Source organism: Aotus nancymaae, unplaced genomic scaffold (assembly GCF_030222135.1).
Source record: "Aotus nancymaae isolate 86718 unplaced genomic scaffold, 86718_ANA_hifiasm-v0.15.2.pri h1tg000017l, whole genome shotgun sequence".
Classification (NCBI taxonomy): domain Eukaryota; kingdom Metazoa; phylum Chordata; class Mammalia; order Primates; family Aotidae; genus Aotus; species Aotus nancymaae.
Genome location: NW_026988429.1, coordinates 11,631,076 through 11,644,384, shown reverse-complemented (window position 1 = coordinate 11,644,384; position 13,309 = coordinate 11,631,076). Strand labels below are relative to the sequence as shown.

The following is a 13,309-nucleotide window of genomic DNA, read 5'->3' as shown; positions in this document are numbered from 1 at the left end:
GCATGGTGGCATGCACCTGTAGTCCCAGCTACTTGGGAAGCTTAAGTGGGAGGATGGCTTGAGCTGGGTATAGGTGTGGAGATTGCAGTGAATCAAGATCGTGTCACTGCACTCCAGCCTGGGTGACAGAATGAGACCCTGTCACAAAAAAAAAAATATTTTAGGACGGGGTGTAGTGGCTCATGCCTGTAATCCCAGCACTTTGGGAGGCCGAGGCGGGTGGATCACAAGGTCAGGAGATCGAGACCATCCTGGCCAACATAGTGAAACCCCATCTCTTAAAAAAAAAAAAAAAAAGATTTTTGCACCTACTTTCATAGGGTTCAGGTACCCCTCACAACCAGTTCATTAACAGAACGGTAAATTAAAACTTGCCAGACTACATGTTGCTAACGTTCCAAGATCTGAAGCTGTGAGTACTCTGTCATCTAGGGGAAACTAAACAGGGTGGGAAGTGGGAAAAAAGGGCCTTGCAGAGGGAAGAACGACCCAACCTGATGCTCCAAAGTGGAGGTGGAGTTGCAGCTTTTCTTCCCTGCGTTCCAACTCCAGCCATGCTATGCCCAGCATCTCTGCTGGTTACCTGAGGACCAGACTAGAGGAAGTGTTGGGAATGAAGGGTTAGTTCAGGTCAGGCAGACAACACAAGGCAAACTATGGGGTAGGTTACCAGTCCCACCCTTGAGGCATCCTGCTGGCAGCAGTCAGGAGTTCCCCTCCACACCTGGGTGGCCATCTCTCTTCTCTACCTCTGTGATGGCTCCCCCTGCAGCGGGTCAGACTTGGAGAGGCCTGCAGGGTAGGTAGTAGTCTTCCATAGCTCCACTCGAGGGAGTCCAGAGGACAGAAGGCAGCATAGTGGGGCTCTCACCTGCCCCCTACTCCCCAGCTCAGGTACCCTGGCCTGGAGACATTTTTGTGAAGGAACTAACAGTGCCAGCCTTCCCCAGAAGCAAACACAGGAAAAACACTGTGCAGATGCCTTATACCAGTCAATCTTAACAACAGCTAGGCTACCTTATCCACTGGCTAGAGCTTGCAACGAGTCTTTAGGCTTCTAAGTACAGTGGAAGATGGACATCCTATGAACTCAGCAGGGTTTGCCACAGCACAGGCAATGTTCTGTCTCCTGGAGCCCATGAGCAGACTGGAACCCACCTGTGCCTTCACCCTTGGGTGTGCCTGGCTTTAACCAGTTCCCGGAACAATAGGGCCACAGGATGGTAAAAGACTTGTCTTGGAAAAAAATACCTGAGACATTTAATTAGAACAATTCCTTTATTTGAAAACTGCTGGTGTGAATTACCTCCTTCCCTCAATTAGGCCAGAAACCCATCATGGGGCATGCATTGCCTCTACAGGAGGAAGCCCCAGCTTCTGGGGGCTGGGATGGAGCAGCCGTGAAAGATGCGTAGCCAAATGCCCATTTCTCCATCATAAACAATACAGCGGGAGACGGGGAGAAGAGGGTGGGTAAGTGAATGGCCAGTGCCTTCGGATGACTGAGGCTGCAGGTCACACACGCCTGTGAAGGTGAGATCCTTGGAGGGAGGGACTTCTGGCCTGTAGCACTTCTGTGCTCCCTACAAGGAGGCCTGTCCCTTTGACACCCTGGCCAAATACAGCTCCAGGGTCTTGAGCAGTCGCTGTGGGCTCCTCTTGGCCAATACTTCCACGTCTGCAACAGAGAGAATTGGGGAGCAGAAGGTTTGAGGAGGCTCTGGGTGGCACAATAGTCAGGGTCTCAAGCCTAGCAGCTCTAGGGAGGACCGCCCCCCAACCCCTATCCCATAGAGAAAAGGGTAAAAGAGCCTCAGATGGAGAGATTACCAGAGAGGTCAGCCGGGGAGCCAGATACAGCCACAAGGGCCACACACTCTACCTGGTCTGGACAATTGCAACTTTGAATAGTCCAACTATTGGACCCTGGCTCCCAATTTTTGATCAGAATATATGCTCGTCATATGTATAAGGCCAGAAAAGGGTAACAGTGGGGGCAGAGAAAGGAGATCCAGCAGGTTCTAGGGGGTGGGTGATGAAGACTTTGGTGAGCTGGAATTTGAGAAAGTGTGGATGGGGAAGAACTGCAGCCCAAACCAGTCTAGCAACCACCTTGGGCTCTCTGAACCAGGGACACTGTGCATTCAGGAGCCTAGGCCTCCCCAGAAGAAAGAGCACACCTTGGAGGACAAAGCCTGCATCTAAGATGGTCTTCCGCTGTGTCCTCCAGACATGTGCGAGGTGGAGGAACGTGGCGGCATAGAAGCCGTTCACCACGGGGATGACCTTCTGCTGCCGATTACACTCTCTGCAGGACAAGTCGGGGTGACCTGCTCAGCAGTGGATGAAGGCTGAGAGCTGGGTGCCCTCCCACCCTCCCTACCCATTTCCCCAGGGGAGCCAGCCCAAACCCAGGATGCCCCCACCATTCCCCAGGAGCCTGACATCTGAGGCCAGGGGTGGGAGGAGAGACGTCCTAGGGAGAATGGTGCATGGGGACTTTGTCCAGGCCCTCCAGGAGCCAGCAAGTGAAGTAGAGCTGTGGAAAATAAAGCCGGAGTGGGGAGGAACCAGGCTCTGCTGGGTCACTCTAACCAGCTGGCATCTGGGGACTCACCTGGAGAGACACTCCTCTCTCAAGGCCTGGATGGCAATGCAGGTGATGTTCACGGACACCAAACAGAAAGGGAATTGCTGGAATGGAGGGGGCAGCCAGTCAGCAGCAACTCCAGCTCTCACCGTGTTTCCTGTCATCTGCAGCCTGGTGTGGCTCACAGGCAAGCACAGCTCCAGAGGCAACAGCCGATATTATGATTGCTTCCACTTAATTTTCACAATAATCTTCTTCCCATCTTACAGATGAGGAATTAAGGCTCACTGACCTTAAGTAACTTTCCTAAGGCATGGGAACCAGGATACCAACTAAAGTTATTTGCTCCAGAGCTGCTGTGTATAACACCCATGCTAGCTCTCCAGCCTCTTCATCATCCTGACCCATGAGCTCTCCTTGGCCTGCAGCAGACTCACCCCCTTGGCTCACATCACCTCCTGGCGTCAGGATGAAGACAGAAGAGAGAGCTCAGTGCTCTAACTAGCCCTACAGGTTCTTAAAGTCTCCTTTACCCTTCTCTGGGCTTCTGGTTGTCTGACTGCTTATGAGCATCTCATCCTAAGGCAGACAGAGAAGACACATGTGGGTAGAAGGTCATCCTGACTTACGGGCACACCCCATCTCTCCATAACACAGAGGTCTGAGAATGGGCTGTGTGGGTCAGACCCCGAGAGGAGGCAGCCTGAGTCCAGCAGGGGAGCTTCACCAGGACAGGCCTCAGAATCCCGTAGAGGGACAGCTTTAATGCTCTATTTTTAGTCAGGCAAGCTCCTTTCTTTAATAACAATGAAACCAAGCTTGCATAATCTCTGAATGAAAAGGGCTTTTTTTCCAGGGAACTTGCAGACATGACATGTTAACCCTGTTGCACATATACAAGGACACCCAGTGAGAGGAGCGCATAGACCAGTGCATTCCTTAGCACAGAACAAGAGCCAAGGTCTATTTATCCCACCTGCTTCCCAGGAGAAGAAAAATCCATTACATTATGGTATAGACTGCACTGCCCAGTATGGTGGTGACCAGCTGCATGTAGCTATTTAAATGAATTATACATTAAAGACAAATAAAAATTCAGCTTAGTGGTGGTAGCTACTACCTTAGTACAGTAGCCACATTTCCAGTGCTCAGTAGTCACATGTGCTTAGTGGCTGCTGTACTGGATAGTGCATTTCCAATATCTAGAACACTTCTGTCACTGCAGAAGGTTCTTCTGGACAGTGCTAGACTACAGAAGGTCTTCTGGCTCCACAGAGATTTTTCTTTTCTTTCCTTTCTTCTTCTTTTTTTTTTTTTTTAAAGAAGAGAAAGCAGCTACTTCAAGACACAGATTTTTCTCAGGGTCTTCCATGACACCTGAATTCCAGATCTTGGTCTGGCTACCTGGTAGCTGTGTGTCCTTGGCCTTCTCAAGGCTACCAGGTAGCCAGGTCAAGATCTGGAATTCAGGTGTCATTCTTAGACCCAACCTCTAAGAAACTCAGCCTTCCCATCTCTCAAAAGCAAAAAGGAAATAAACTTTGAGTACTGTGCAGAAAAAAGTTAACACGCAGGCCTGAGACTCCTTAGAGCCTCTGTCTCAGAAAATTCTTAGATCAGGCCATGGCTGACAGCTGAGAACTTGGATTTTGAGATGGTTCCCATCATTCCCTAACATTGTTCCTCAACTGCTCATGCAAACAAGATAATTTATACTGGCTGGGCCCGAGGCTCACAATCCAGCACTTTGGGATTACAGGTGGATGGATTACTTAAGTCTAGGAGTTCAAGACCAGCCTGGGCAACATGGTGAGACCCTGTCTCTACAAAAAAAAATTTTTTTTTTCAAAAACCAAACACAGGCCAGGCGCGGTGGCTCACGCTTGTAATCCCAGCACTTTGGGAGGCCGAGGCGGGTGGATCACAAGGTCAAGAGATCTAGACCATCCTGGTCAACATGGTGAAACCCCCGTCTCTACTAAAAATACAAAAAAATTAGCTGGGCATGGTGGCGCGTGCCTGTAATCAGCTACTCAAGAGGCTGAGGCAGGAAGAATTGCCTGAACCCAGGAGGCGGAGGTAGCGGTGAGCCGAGATCGCGCCATTGCATTCCAGCCTGGGTAACAAGAGCGAAACTCCGTCTCAAAAAAAAAAAAAAAACCAAACACAAAAAAAGATACTTTATGCTGAACACCAGCTTTCCCTCTGTGATTCTAGAATTTTGCTATGTGCTAGGCAGAGGATGCCTACATGACCAGCACCTGGTGAAAACCGTGAGTACCGGGTACCTCTAATAAACTTCCCTGATTGGCAACATTTGACATGTGTTGCACAATTTGGCAGTGGAGGAATGAAGTGCATTCTGTGTGATTCCACTGGGATAGGCCTGTTGGACATTAGCACCTGGTTTCCTATGGACTTTGTCCCATGCACTTCTTCCCTTTGCTGATTTTGCTTCCATTGTACTAAATCAGAACTCTAAGTACAAAAAACTACATGTGGATACATGGAGTCCCTTGAGTCTCTCAGGAATCATAGAACCTGGGGGTGGTCTTGGAAATCCAGTGCTAGTGCCACACTAGGTGGAGTCAAGTCACTAATCATTACAACAACTCTATGAGAGAGATTTTTTTTTTGTCCCTGAGACCGAGTCTCACTCTGTCACCCAGGCTGGAGTACAGTGGCGCAATCTTGGCTCACTGAACCTCCGCCTCCCGGGTTCAAGTGATTCTCCTGCTTTAGCCTCCCGAGTAGCTGGGACTACAGGCATACACTACCACACCTGGTTAATTTTTTTTTGTACTTTTAGTACAGATGGGGTTTCACTACATTGATCAGGCTGGTCTTGAACTCCTGACCTCGTGATCCATCCGCCTTCGCCTCCCAAAGTGCTGGGATTACAGCCATGAGCTGTACCTCGCCTTTTTTTTTTGAGATGGAGTCTTGCTCTATTGCCCAGGCTGGAGTGCAGTGCAGTGGCATGATCTTGGTTCACTGTAACCTCTGTCTCCTGGGTTCAAGGGATTCTCCTGCCTCAGCCTCTCTAAATAGCTGGGACTACAGGCATGTGCCACCACACCCAGCTAATTTTTGTATTTTGAGTAGAGATGGGGTTTCATCATGTTGGTCAAGCTGATCTCTAACTCCTGATCTCATGTGATCCACCCGCGTCGGCCTCCCCAAGTGCTGGGATTACAGGTGTGAGCCACTGTGCCTGGCCTTATGAGACAGATTTTGTTAACAGTTAACATTTTATCCCACTACTCCCTCACAGAGTTGCTGTGAGCATTAATTAAGATCACAGGTGCTGAGATCTGCATTGCTGCTGACCTTCATGTATACCTCTGAACCTTCATGTATTGCCTATTTAATGATCATAAATACTTGCATAATATCATCCCTTCCCTTGATTTTTTTCAATCTAAAAATAAATACGAGAACAAGAATATGGTAACAACATAATTAACAGAGGACCTGAACTTAGTGTTCATCCATTCTGAGGAACATTCTTAAAAAGCCCACTTATCAACTGGGCATGATGGCTCATGCCTGTAATCCCAGCACTTTAGGAGGCTGAGGTGGGCCGATCACCTGAGGTCAGGAGTTTGAGACCAGCCTAGTCAATATGTAAAACCCTGTCTCTCCTAAAAATGCAAAAATTAGCTGAGTGTGGTGGTGGGCCACCTGTAATCCCAGCTACTCAGGAGGCTGAGGTAGGAGAATTGCTTGAACCTGGGAGGTGGAGGTTGCAGTGAGCCAAGATCGTGCCATTGCACTCCAGCCTGGGCGACAGAGCAAGACTCCATCTCAAAAAAAAAAAAAAGCCCACTTATCAAAAAAACAGCGAAAACTTGGGATTTCAGATCTAAATGTCTTCTTTCCTTCAGCAGTTCCCTCAGACCTAAAAGGCATTGTTTAGAGCTAAAATACTGCACTGAGGCTATGTTTAGGAAAGTGACTAAAACAGCAGAGGAACTCAGACCTGGACATTTTTGTGCTTCGATTTACAATTTCATTTATCCTCATGCCTCATGTTTGGGCTTAGAAATCTTTGTCTGCTGAAGCAGGAGAATTGCTTGAATTCGGGAGGTGGAGGTTGCAGTGAGCTGAGATTGCAGTACTGCACTCCACCCTGAGCGACAGAGTGAAACTCCTTCTCAAACAAAAAAACAAACAAAAAAGATCTAAAGTTTATTTTGTTATATAACTCCATTTTTTTTGGGGGGGGGGAGGTTTACTTGCTTTTAACAAGGAAGGCAAGATATCCTGTTTCCATGATAATGGAAGGAAGGTAACTCCTTTATGGAGTTTGAGCTCACTTCTAACAGGGAAGATGAGATTTTTTTTCCCCCTTGCTTCTAGGATGGCAGAGAGCAGTCTACAGCCTGAGACCGATCCCTAGATAAGTAATTGAATTATCTTGTTTTTAAATTGAGGTTATTACATCTGTGTATCTTTCTGTATGTGCTTTTAAAGTCCTTGCCAGGTGCGGTGGCTCATACCTGTAATCCCAGCACTTTGGGAGGCCGAGGCGGGTGGATCACCTGAGTTCAGGAGTTCAAGACCAGCCTGACCAACATAGTGAAACCCTGTCTCTACTAAAAATATAAAAACTAGTCGGGCGTGGTGGTGCACACCTGTAGTCCCAGCTACTCAGGATGCTGAGGCAGGAGAATCGCTTGAACCTGGGAGGTGGTGGTTACAGTAAGTGAAGATTGCGCCTACACCCCAGCCTCGGTGAGAAAAGCAAGACTCTGTCTCAAAAAACAGAAAAAAGTCCTTGTGACATTGAGTTATGGGGCTTTAACTCCTGGGTCTAAAAAGGATACCATGTCCTCCCAAATCTTAAACATTGACAGTAATTAAAACCTTATCTTCTGGCCTGGTAGAAGCTGCCAATTAGAATAAACTGCATTCCTAAGACACAGTGACAGAAATTAAAGCTACTTAACTCCTCAAGGCCCAGGGACTATTGCAGAAGAGGTGGGTGTGGGGGATTGCAAGAGCTGATTTTTGAAAGATAAAATAGGTTCAGTTTCTCTATAAATTAATCATGAATGTCAAAGGCACACTGATGTAAAACTAGCACATAAGCCCCTGTGTCAGCTTAACAAGATTTTCTTGAAGCATTAACCGACTCCTTAATAAAGGTTATAAAGTTTATAAAAGGCTTATGAAAGTTATATTTCATGGTCAAGATTAAAATTTTATTTTATTTTATTTTTATAAAGATGGGGTTTCACTATATTGGTCAGGCTGGTCTCAAACTCCTGACCTCAGGTGATCCGCCCACCTCAGCCTCCCAAAGTTCTCGGATTACAGGTGTGAGCCACCGCGCCTGGCTAAGATTAAAATTTTATAGATTGTTTACAAAATTTTGAAAAAGAAATTTAACTGGCTTCATGCTGGTTTTTTTTTTTTAATTGTACTTTAGGTTCTGGGGTACATGTGCAGATCATGCAGGGTTGTTGCATAGGTACTTAAATGGTAGGTGGTTTGCTGCCTCCATCCCCCGTCACCTGTATCTGGCATTTCTCCCCATGTTATACCTCCCCAACCTCTCTACCCCTGGCTGTCTCTCCCCTAGCACCCCCCAGCCGCCCAACAGACTCCAGTGTGTGATGCTCCCCTCCTTGTGTCCATGTGTTCTCACTGTTCAACATCCACCTATGAATAAGAACATGTGATGTTTAATCTTCTCTGTATCATTCCAATTTTAGTATATGTGCTGCCGAAGTGAGCACTCATGCTGTTTTTTTAGGGCTTACTGCTTGAAAAATCAAGTCTTCTCTCTCAAGGAGTAAAGGTTTTTGCCTTATTTTTGAAATCCTTGAGTCATCGCTTTTGTTAAAAGAATGACTTATTTTACAATGACCTGTGATCCTATTTTGTGATATCAAGTTTTAAACTTTTGATATTTGACAAACTTTCCAAAATTGAATCATAAATTATGTCTCTTTCTGACCTAATTAATCCTTTAAAATATTAGGCTTCCTAAAGTCCAAAAATGACATAATTTGGCTTATTTGGTATAAAAATTTATAGAAAGCATTGTCAAATATGAAATGATGCATAGTTTTCTTTGGGCTGTATTTGTATAAATATGTTATTGCTATGTATTCCAAAATTACAGGAAACTCCTATAATTCTGAAATAACTTAGTATACATTATCAGTAATAATTATAATTGTTATGTTAAAATATTGTGTGCCATAGAGGTAACAAATTTCCTTGTCAATTGTGGCTTTGACTATGGCTGCCTTAAAACTTTTTGTCATCCAAGGACAATTGTTGTGTTGTTTGGTCTTCTTTAGAAGGTGGTTTTAGAATCAGCTATAAAAGGCCAGTCATGGTGGCTCACACCTGTAATCCCAGCACTTTGGGATTGAACCAATAAAGCCTTTGGGAAACTGGCCTCATATTTTTTGTACACAGTCCCTGAACAGTTTCTGACTTGTGTTAAGTAAAGAATGTCACTTTATGACAGGCCCAGGAGCCCCAGGGTTATCTTGAAACCTCAAGAGAAGAGGAAATTCATGTTTCCAGAGTGAATCACAGTTCTTTGGTAAAATAACCAGTTTCTCCAGTTGTGCGGAGAAAAAAAATTGTTTCAAAAACTATAGTATACCTGTTGTTAGATCCTAGTCTTGCCTAATGTTTTTTAATTTTTATAATTTTCTATAGTTTGGGCTGAATCTTAATTTTTCTTGGTTACAAGTCTTCAAAATAATGTTTTCAATTTATTTTCCTCCTTTTTTTCCCCCATTTTCCTAATTTGGAGTCACCGAAAACTAAGCTGTGCTTTCTTAAAGCCCTGCAAACTGAAGCCAGACAACTTCAGAAGAAAATAACAGCAACCTATTTACATACCTAAGTCACTTTCATACCTACCTACTGATGTATAGACTTCAGAGTGATGTGGCCTCTATTGATTTTCCAGGATTATTCTTTTGTTTGTTGTTGTTTCTCTCCCTCTCTGTATTTTCTCCTTCATAGGATATGAGACTTCACAACCTTCTAAAAATGAACTTTCCTAATAACTCAGGATCTATCCATCTAGGAATAAACCATCCTGGCCATGACAGATCAGATGAAACCTAAGACCAGAGACTCATTTTTTTTCTAAATGTTTTCTTTAAAATATTTTTAAAAATAAAAGGGGGGAAATGTGAAAGGAAAATATCTTGGGCTCCTAAAACCACTAAGTTAAAGGGAAATGTCAAGCTAGGAACTGCTTAGGGCACACCTGCCTCCCATTCTATTCAAAGTTACCCCTTTGCTCTCTCAGATAAATGCCTATCTTATTGCCTCCTTTGGAGACGCTAATCAGAAATTCAAATGCAACCATTTATCTCTTATCTACCTATGACCTGGAATCCCCTTCCCTGCTTCGAGTCCTCCTACTTTTGCTTCTAGTTGTCCTGCCTTTCTGAACTGCATGAATGTTTATCTTACATATGTTAATTGATGTCTCACATCTCCCTAAAATGTATAAAACCAAGCTGTGCTCTGACTACCCTGGGCACGTGTCGTCAGGACCTCCTGAGGCTGTGTCACAGGTGCTCGTTCTCAACCTTGGCAAAATAAACTTTCTAAATTAACTGAGACCTCAGATTTTCAGGGTTCATACTATGATTTCTATTCTCCAGATGAGGAAACCATGGCTCTGAGGAGTTGAGGAACTCACTTGAGCTACACAGCTCATGAGTGGTAGAGCTCATATTTCAATGCAGGTCAGACTGATGGGGAAGCCATTCCTGGTTAGTCTCAGCTGTCCTGGGAGCCCTCAGGGCCACTCAGGTCCTAGCTCCACAGCCCTTTCCTTTCCTCTGGTTTTCCACCAAAGTCTCACCTGGATGTGGTGACGAGACAGGCGGAAAATCTCCTGTGCCATCAGCAAGGTCTTTGAGTCCATCACCAGGTAGAGCAGATGCAGGAGGGCAAGGAAACCTGCGCCTCTCAGGTCTGTGGCTGGATTTGCTCCTGTAACAGAGACCATGAGGAAACAGGGAGTGGCAGCAAGCAGTGCTTCAAGGGCTCAGTGTGGGAAGCTGCCCTGACACTGGCCTCTTCCCAGGCTAGCAGAGAATGAGCAGCACAGGTCCACTTTCTGCCGCACTTGTGGGACTCATTCTCATGAGCTAAGCAGGGGCTATGCACCAAATGGGGACCCCAGCACCCTGGGGCAGCCTCCCACATCAGTTTTCTTGCTGCTCCCTGACCCTTGATAGTCATTTCTCCACAAAACAACCAGAGTGATCCTTTACAAAAGAGGCTGAATTTATGGTTCTGGAACAAGATGAACAATGCACTTTCTGCCTATTCCTCCCACTAAATACAGCTTTTAAAAGCCCTAGACATTAACGTATAAAACAAACAGAAGACTCTGAAAGGAGGGAAGAGAGACTAGCTAGGGATCTTGAGAGCTGAGAAATGACTCTCTAGTGAATTCCTGGGTGTCTTTTTGCCTAATACATCCCAACTGGTGCTGGAAAAGACAGCAAACCAGAAATGCCAATGGGAGCAGACCAAAAAGCCCCAAGGAAAGCTGCTCTCTCTAGTCAAAGGGTGGGGAAAGGGGCAGTGCAGCAAGACAGAAAGCTTTAGCCAACATCCACCCTACTACAGCTAAACATCACAGAGAAAGATGTGACTCCATTCCCACTCTTCTCCAGCAAAGGCTGAGTGGGGACCCTAGACTTCTACCCTGTCCTGGAAGGGGTGCCTTCCACAAGGCATCCCTTAGCTCCACTAGGGTAGCGTCAGAGAAGGCCGAGCAGGGAGCTAGGACTCTATCTTTCCCAGTGTTAAAGAGCTGCCTTTGCCTCCTCTGCGACGTAGAAGCCACATGGGAATAGAAATGAGGCATCCCTGCACCACCAGCCATGTTGGCCAGGCTGGTCTCAAACTTGGTATTAGCACAAGCCAAGTGGGATACGTGGACTCCCACCCCACCTGGCAGTAACAAGGTGACATCCCTCCTTACCCTGCTGGCACAGTAACAGAGGAGGCCTGCTAAAGTAGATTTAAATAAGATCCAGAGTCTCATAACAGATTACTCAAAATGTCTAGGATACAAAAAAAAAATCACTTGTTACACCAAGAACTAGGAAAATCTCAATTTGAATGAGAGAAGATGACCAGCAAACACCAACACCAAGATAACACAGATGTTGGAATTATTTGACAAGGATTTTAAAGTAGCGGTGGTAGGCAGAATAATCCCCCTGCCCCACGATGACCATGTCCCCAGAAGCTATGACTGTGTTATATAACACGGCAAAGGGGATTAAGATTGCAGGTAGAATTAAGGTTGCTGATCAGCAGACAGGGAGATGATCCTGGATTGTCTGGGTTGGCCCAATGTCACCAGAAGGGTCCTTAAAAGTGGAAGAGAAAGGCAAAAGCCCAGAGCTAGAGAAAGAGATGTGAGGAATCGGGCTCAGAGAGATGCTGTTTCTGGCTTTGAAGATGGAGGAATGGAGGTGGCCTCTAGAAGCCGCAAAAGGCAAGGAAATGGGAAATGGATTCTCTTCCAGAGTCTCCAAAAAGAGCACTGTGACTCTTGATAGTTTTTTTCTTTCTTTTTTCTTTTTTTTTTTTTTTTGAGATGGAGTCTCGCATTGTTGCCTGGGCTGGATTGCAGTGCGCAATCTCGGCTCACTGCAACCTCTGCTGCCTGGGTTCATGCGATTCTCTTGCCTCACCCTCCCAAGTAGCTGGGATTACAGGTGCCGGCCACCACACCAGGCTAATTATTTTTATTTTTATTTTTAGTAGAGATGAGGTTTTACTATGTTGGCCAGGCTGGTCTCAAATTCCTGATCTCGTGATCTGCCCACCTCGGCCTCCCAAAGTGTTGGGATTACAGGCGTGAGCCACTGCGCCTGGCCAGATAGTTATTTCTTGATCTTGACCACAGGTTCTCAGTGATAACTGAGTCTGACTTCTGAACTAGAAACTGTAAGATAACAATTTGTGTTATTTTAAGCCACTAGGTTTGTGGTAATTTGTTACAGCAATTGATAGAAAATGACTATAGTATCTACCATAAAATGCCTTTGGCAAGCAATTATGAACAAATACACTTTGAAAAAGTGAAAAAATAGAAAGTTTCAGTAGAAACAGCAGATACGAAGAAGAACCAAATGGAAACTTTAGAACTGAAAAACAGGATAACTAGAACTAAAAACTCTCTGGATGGGCTCAACAGGAGAATAGGGACAAAAGAGGAAAGAATCAGTGAACTTGAATATGAACAATAACAATAGAATTACTCAATGTGAACAACAGAGTGCTAGAAAAACAAAAAACAAAATGAACAGAGCCTTGGAGATCTATGAGGCTATAACAAAGATTTTTTTAAATGAACAAAGATAGCATTTATATCATTGGAATCCCACAAGAGAGGACAAAGTGTGGAGCTGAAGAAAGTATTCAAAGGAATCATGGCTGAAAATTGACCAAATTTGGCAAAAGACACAAACCTACAGACTCAAGAAGCTGAGCTAACCTCAAGCAGGAGAAGCCCAAAGAAATCCATACAATGGCACATCACAGTTAAATTCCTAAAAACTAAAGACAAAGCAAATATGTTTCTTTTAAGACAGAGTCTCACTTTGTCACCCAGGCTGGGGTGTAGTGGTACAATTAGAGCTCACTGCAGCTTTGACTTCTTGGGCTCAAGCAATCCTCCTGCCTCAGCCTCCCAAGTAGCTG

At 45.4% G+C, this 13,309-nt stretch overlaps 1 protein-coding gene across 7 annotated transcripts in view; it reads right to left on the bottom strand.

The window, feature by feature from the left end:
- Positions 1-1,422: 1,422 nt before the first annotated feature.
- The window catches only part of LOC105707909 (ELMO domain-containing protein 3), a 32,209-nt gene continuing 20,322 nt past the window's right edge, over positions 1,423-13,309 (bottom strand). For 2 of the 7 annotated variants that reach the window (XM_064377900.1, XM_064377901.1), the window contains 4 exons: positions 10,443-10,573; positions 2,618-2,694; positions 2,181-2,308; positions 1,497-1,678 (listed from right to left, as the gene is read on the bottom strand). In XM_064377900.1, coding sequence (XP_064233970.1) covers positions 1,584-1,678; positions 2,181-2,308; positions 2,618-2,694; positions 10,443-10,573 — 431 coding nt within the window. In that variant the 3' untranslated portion in view covers positions 1,497-1,583. Of the gene's footprint in view, positions 1,679-1,702; positions 2,309-2,608; positions 2,897-10,442; positions 10,574-13,309 lie in introns of those variants that run through there. The other 5 variants (XM_064377902.1, XR_010343235.1, XM_064377899.1 and 2 more) reach the window with 5 other exon arrangements.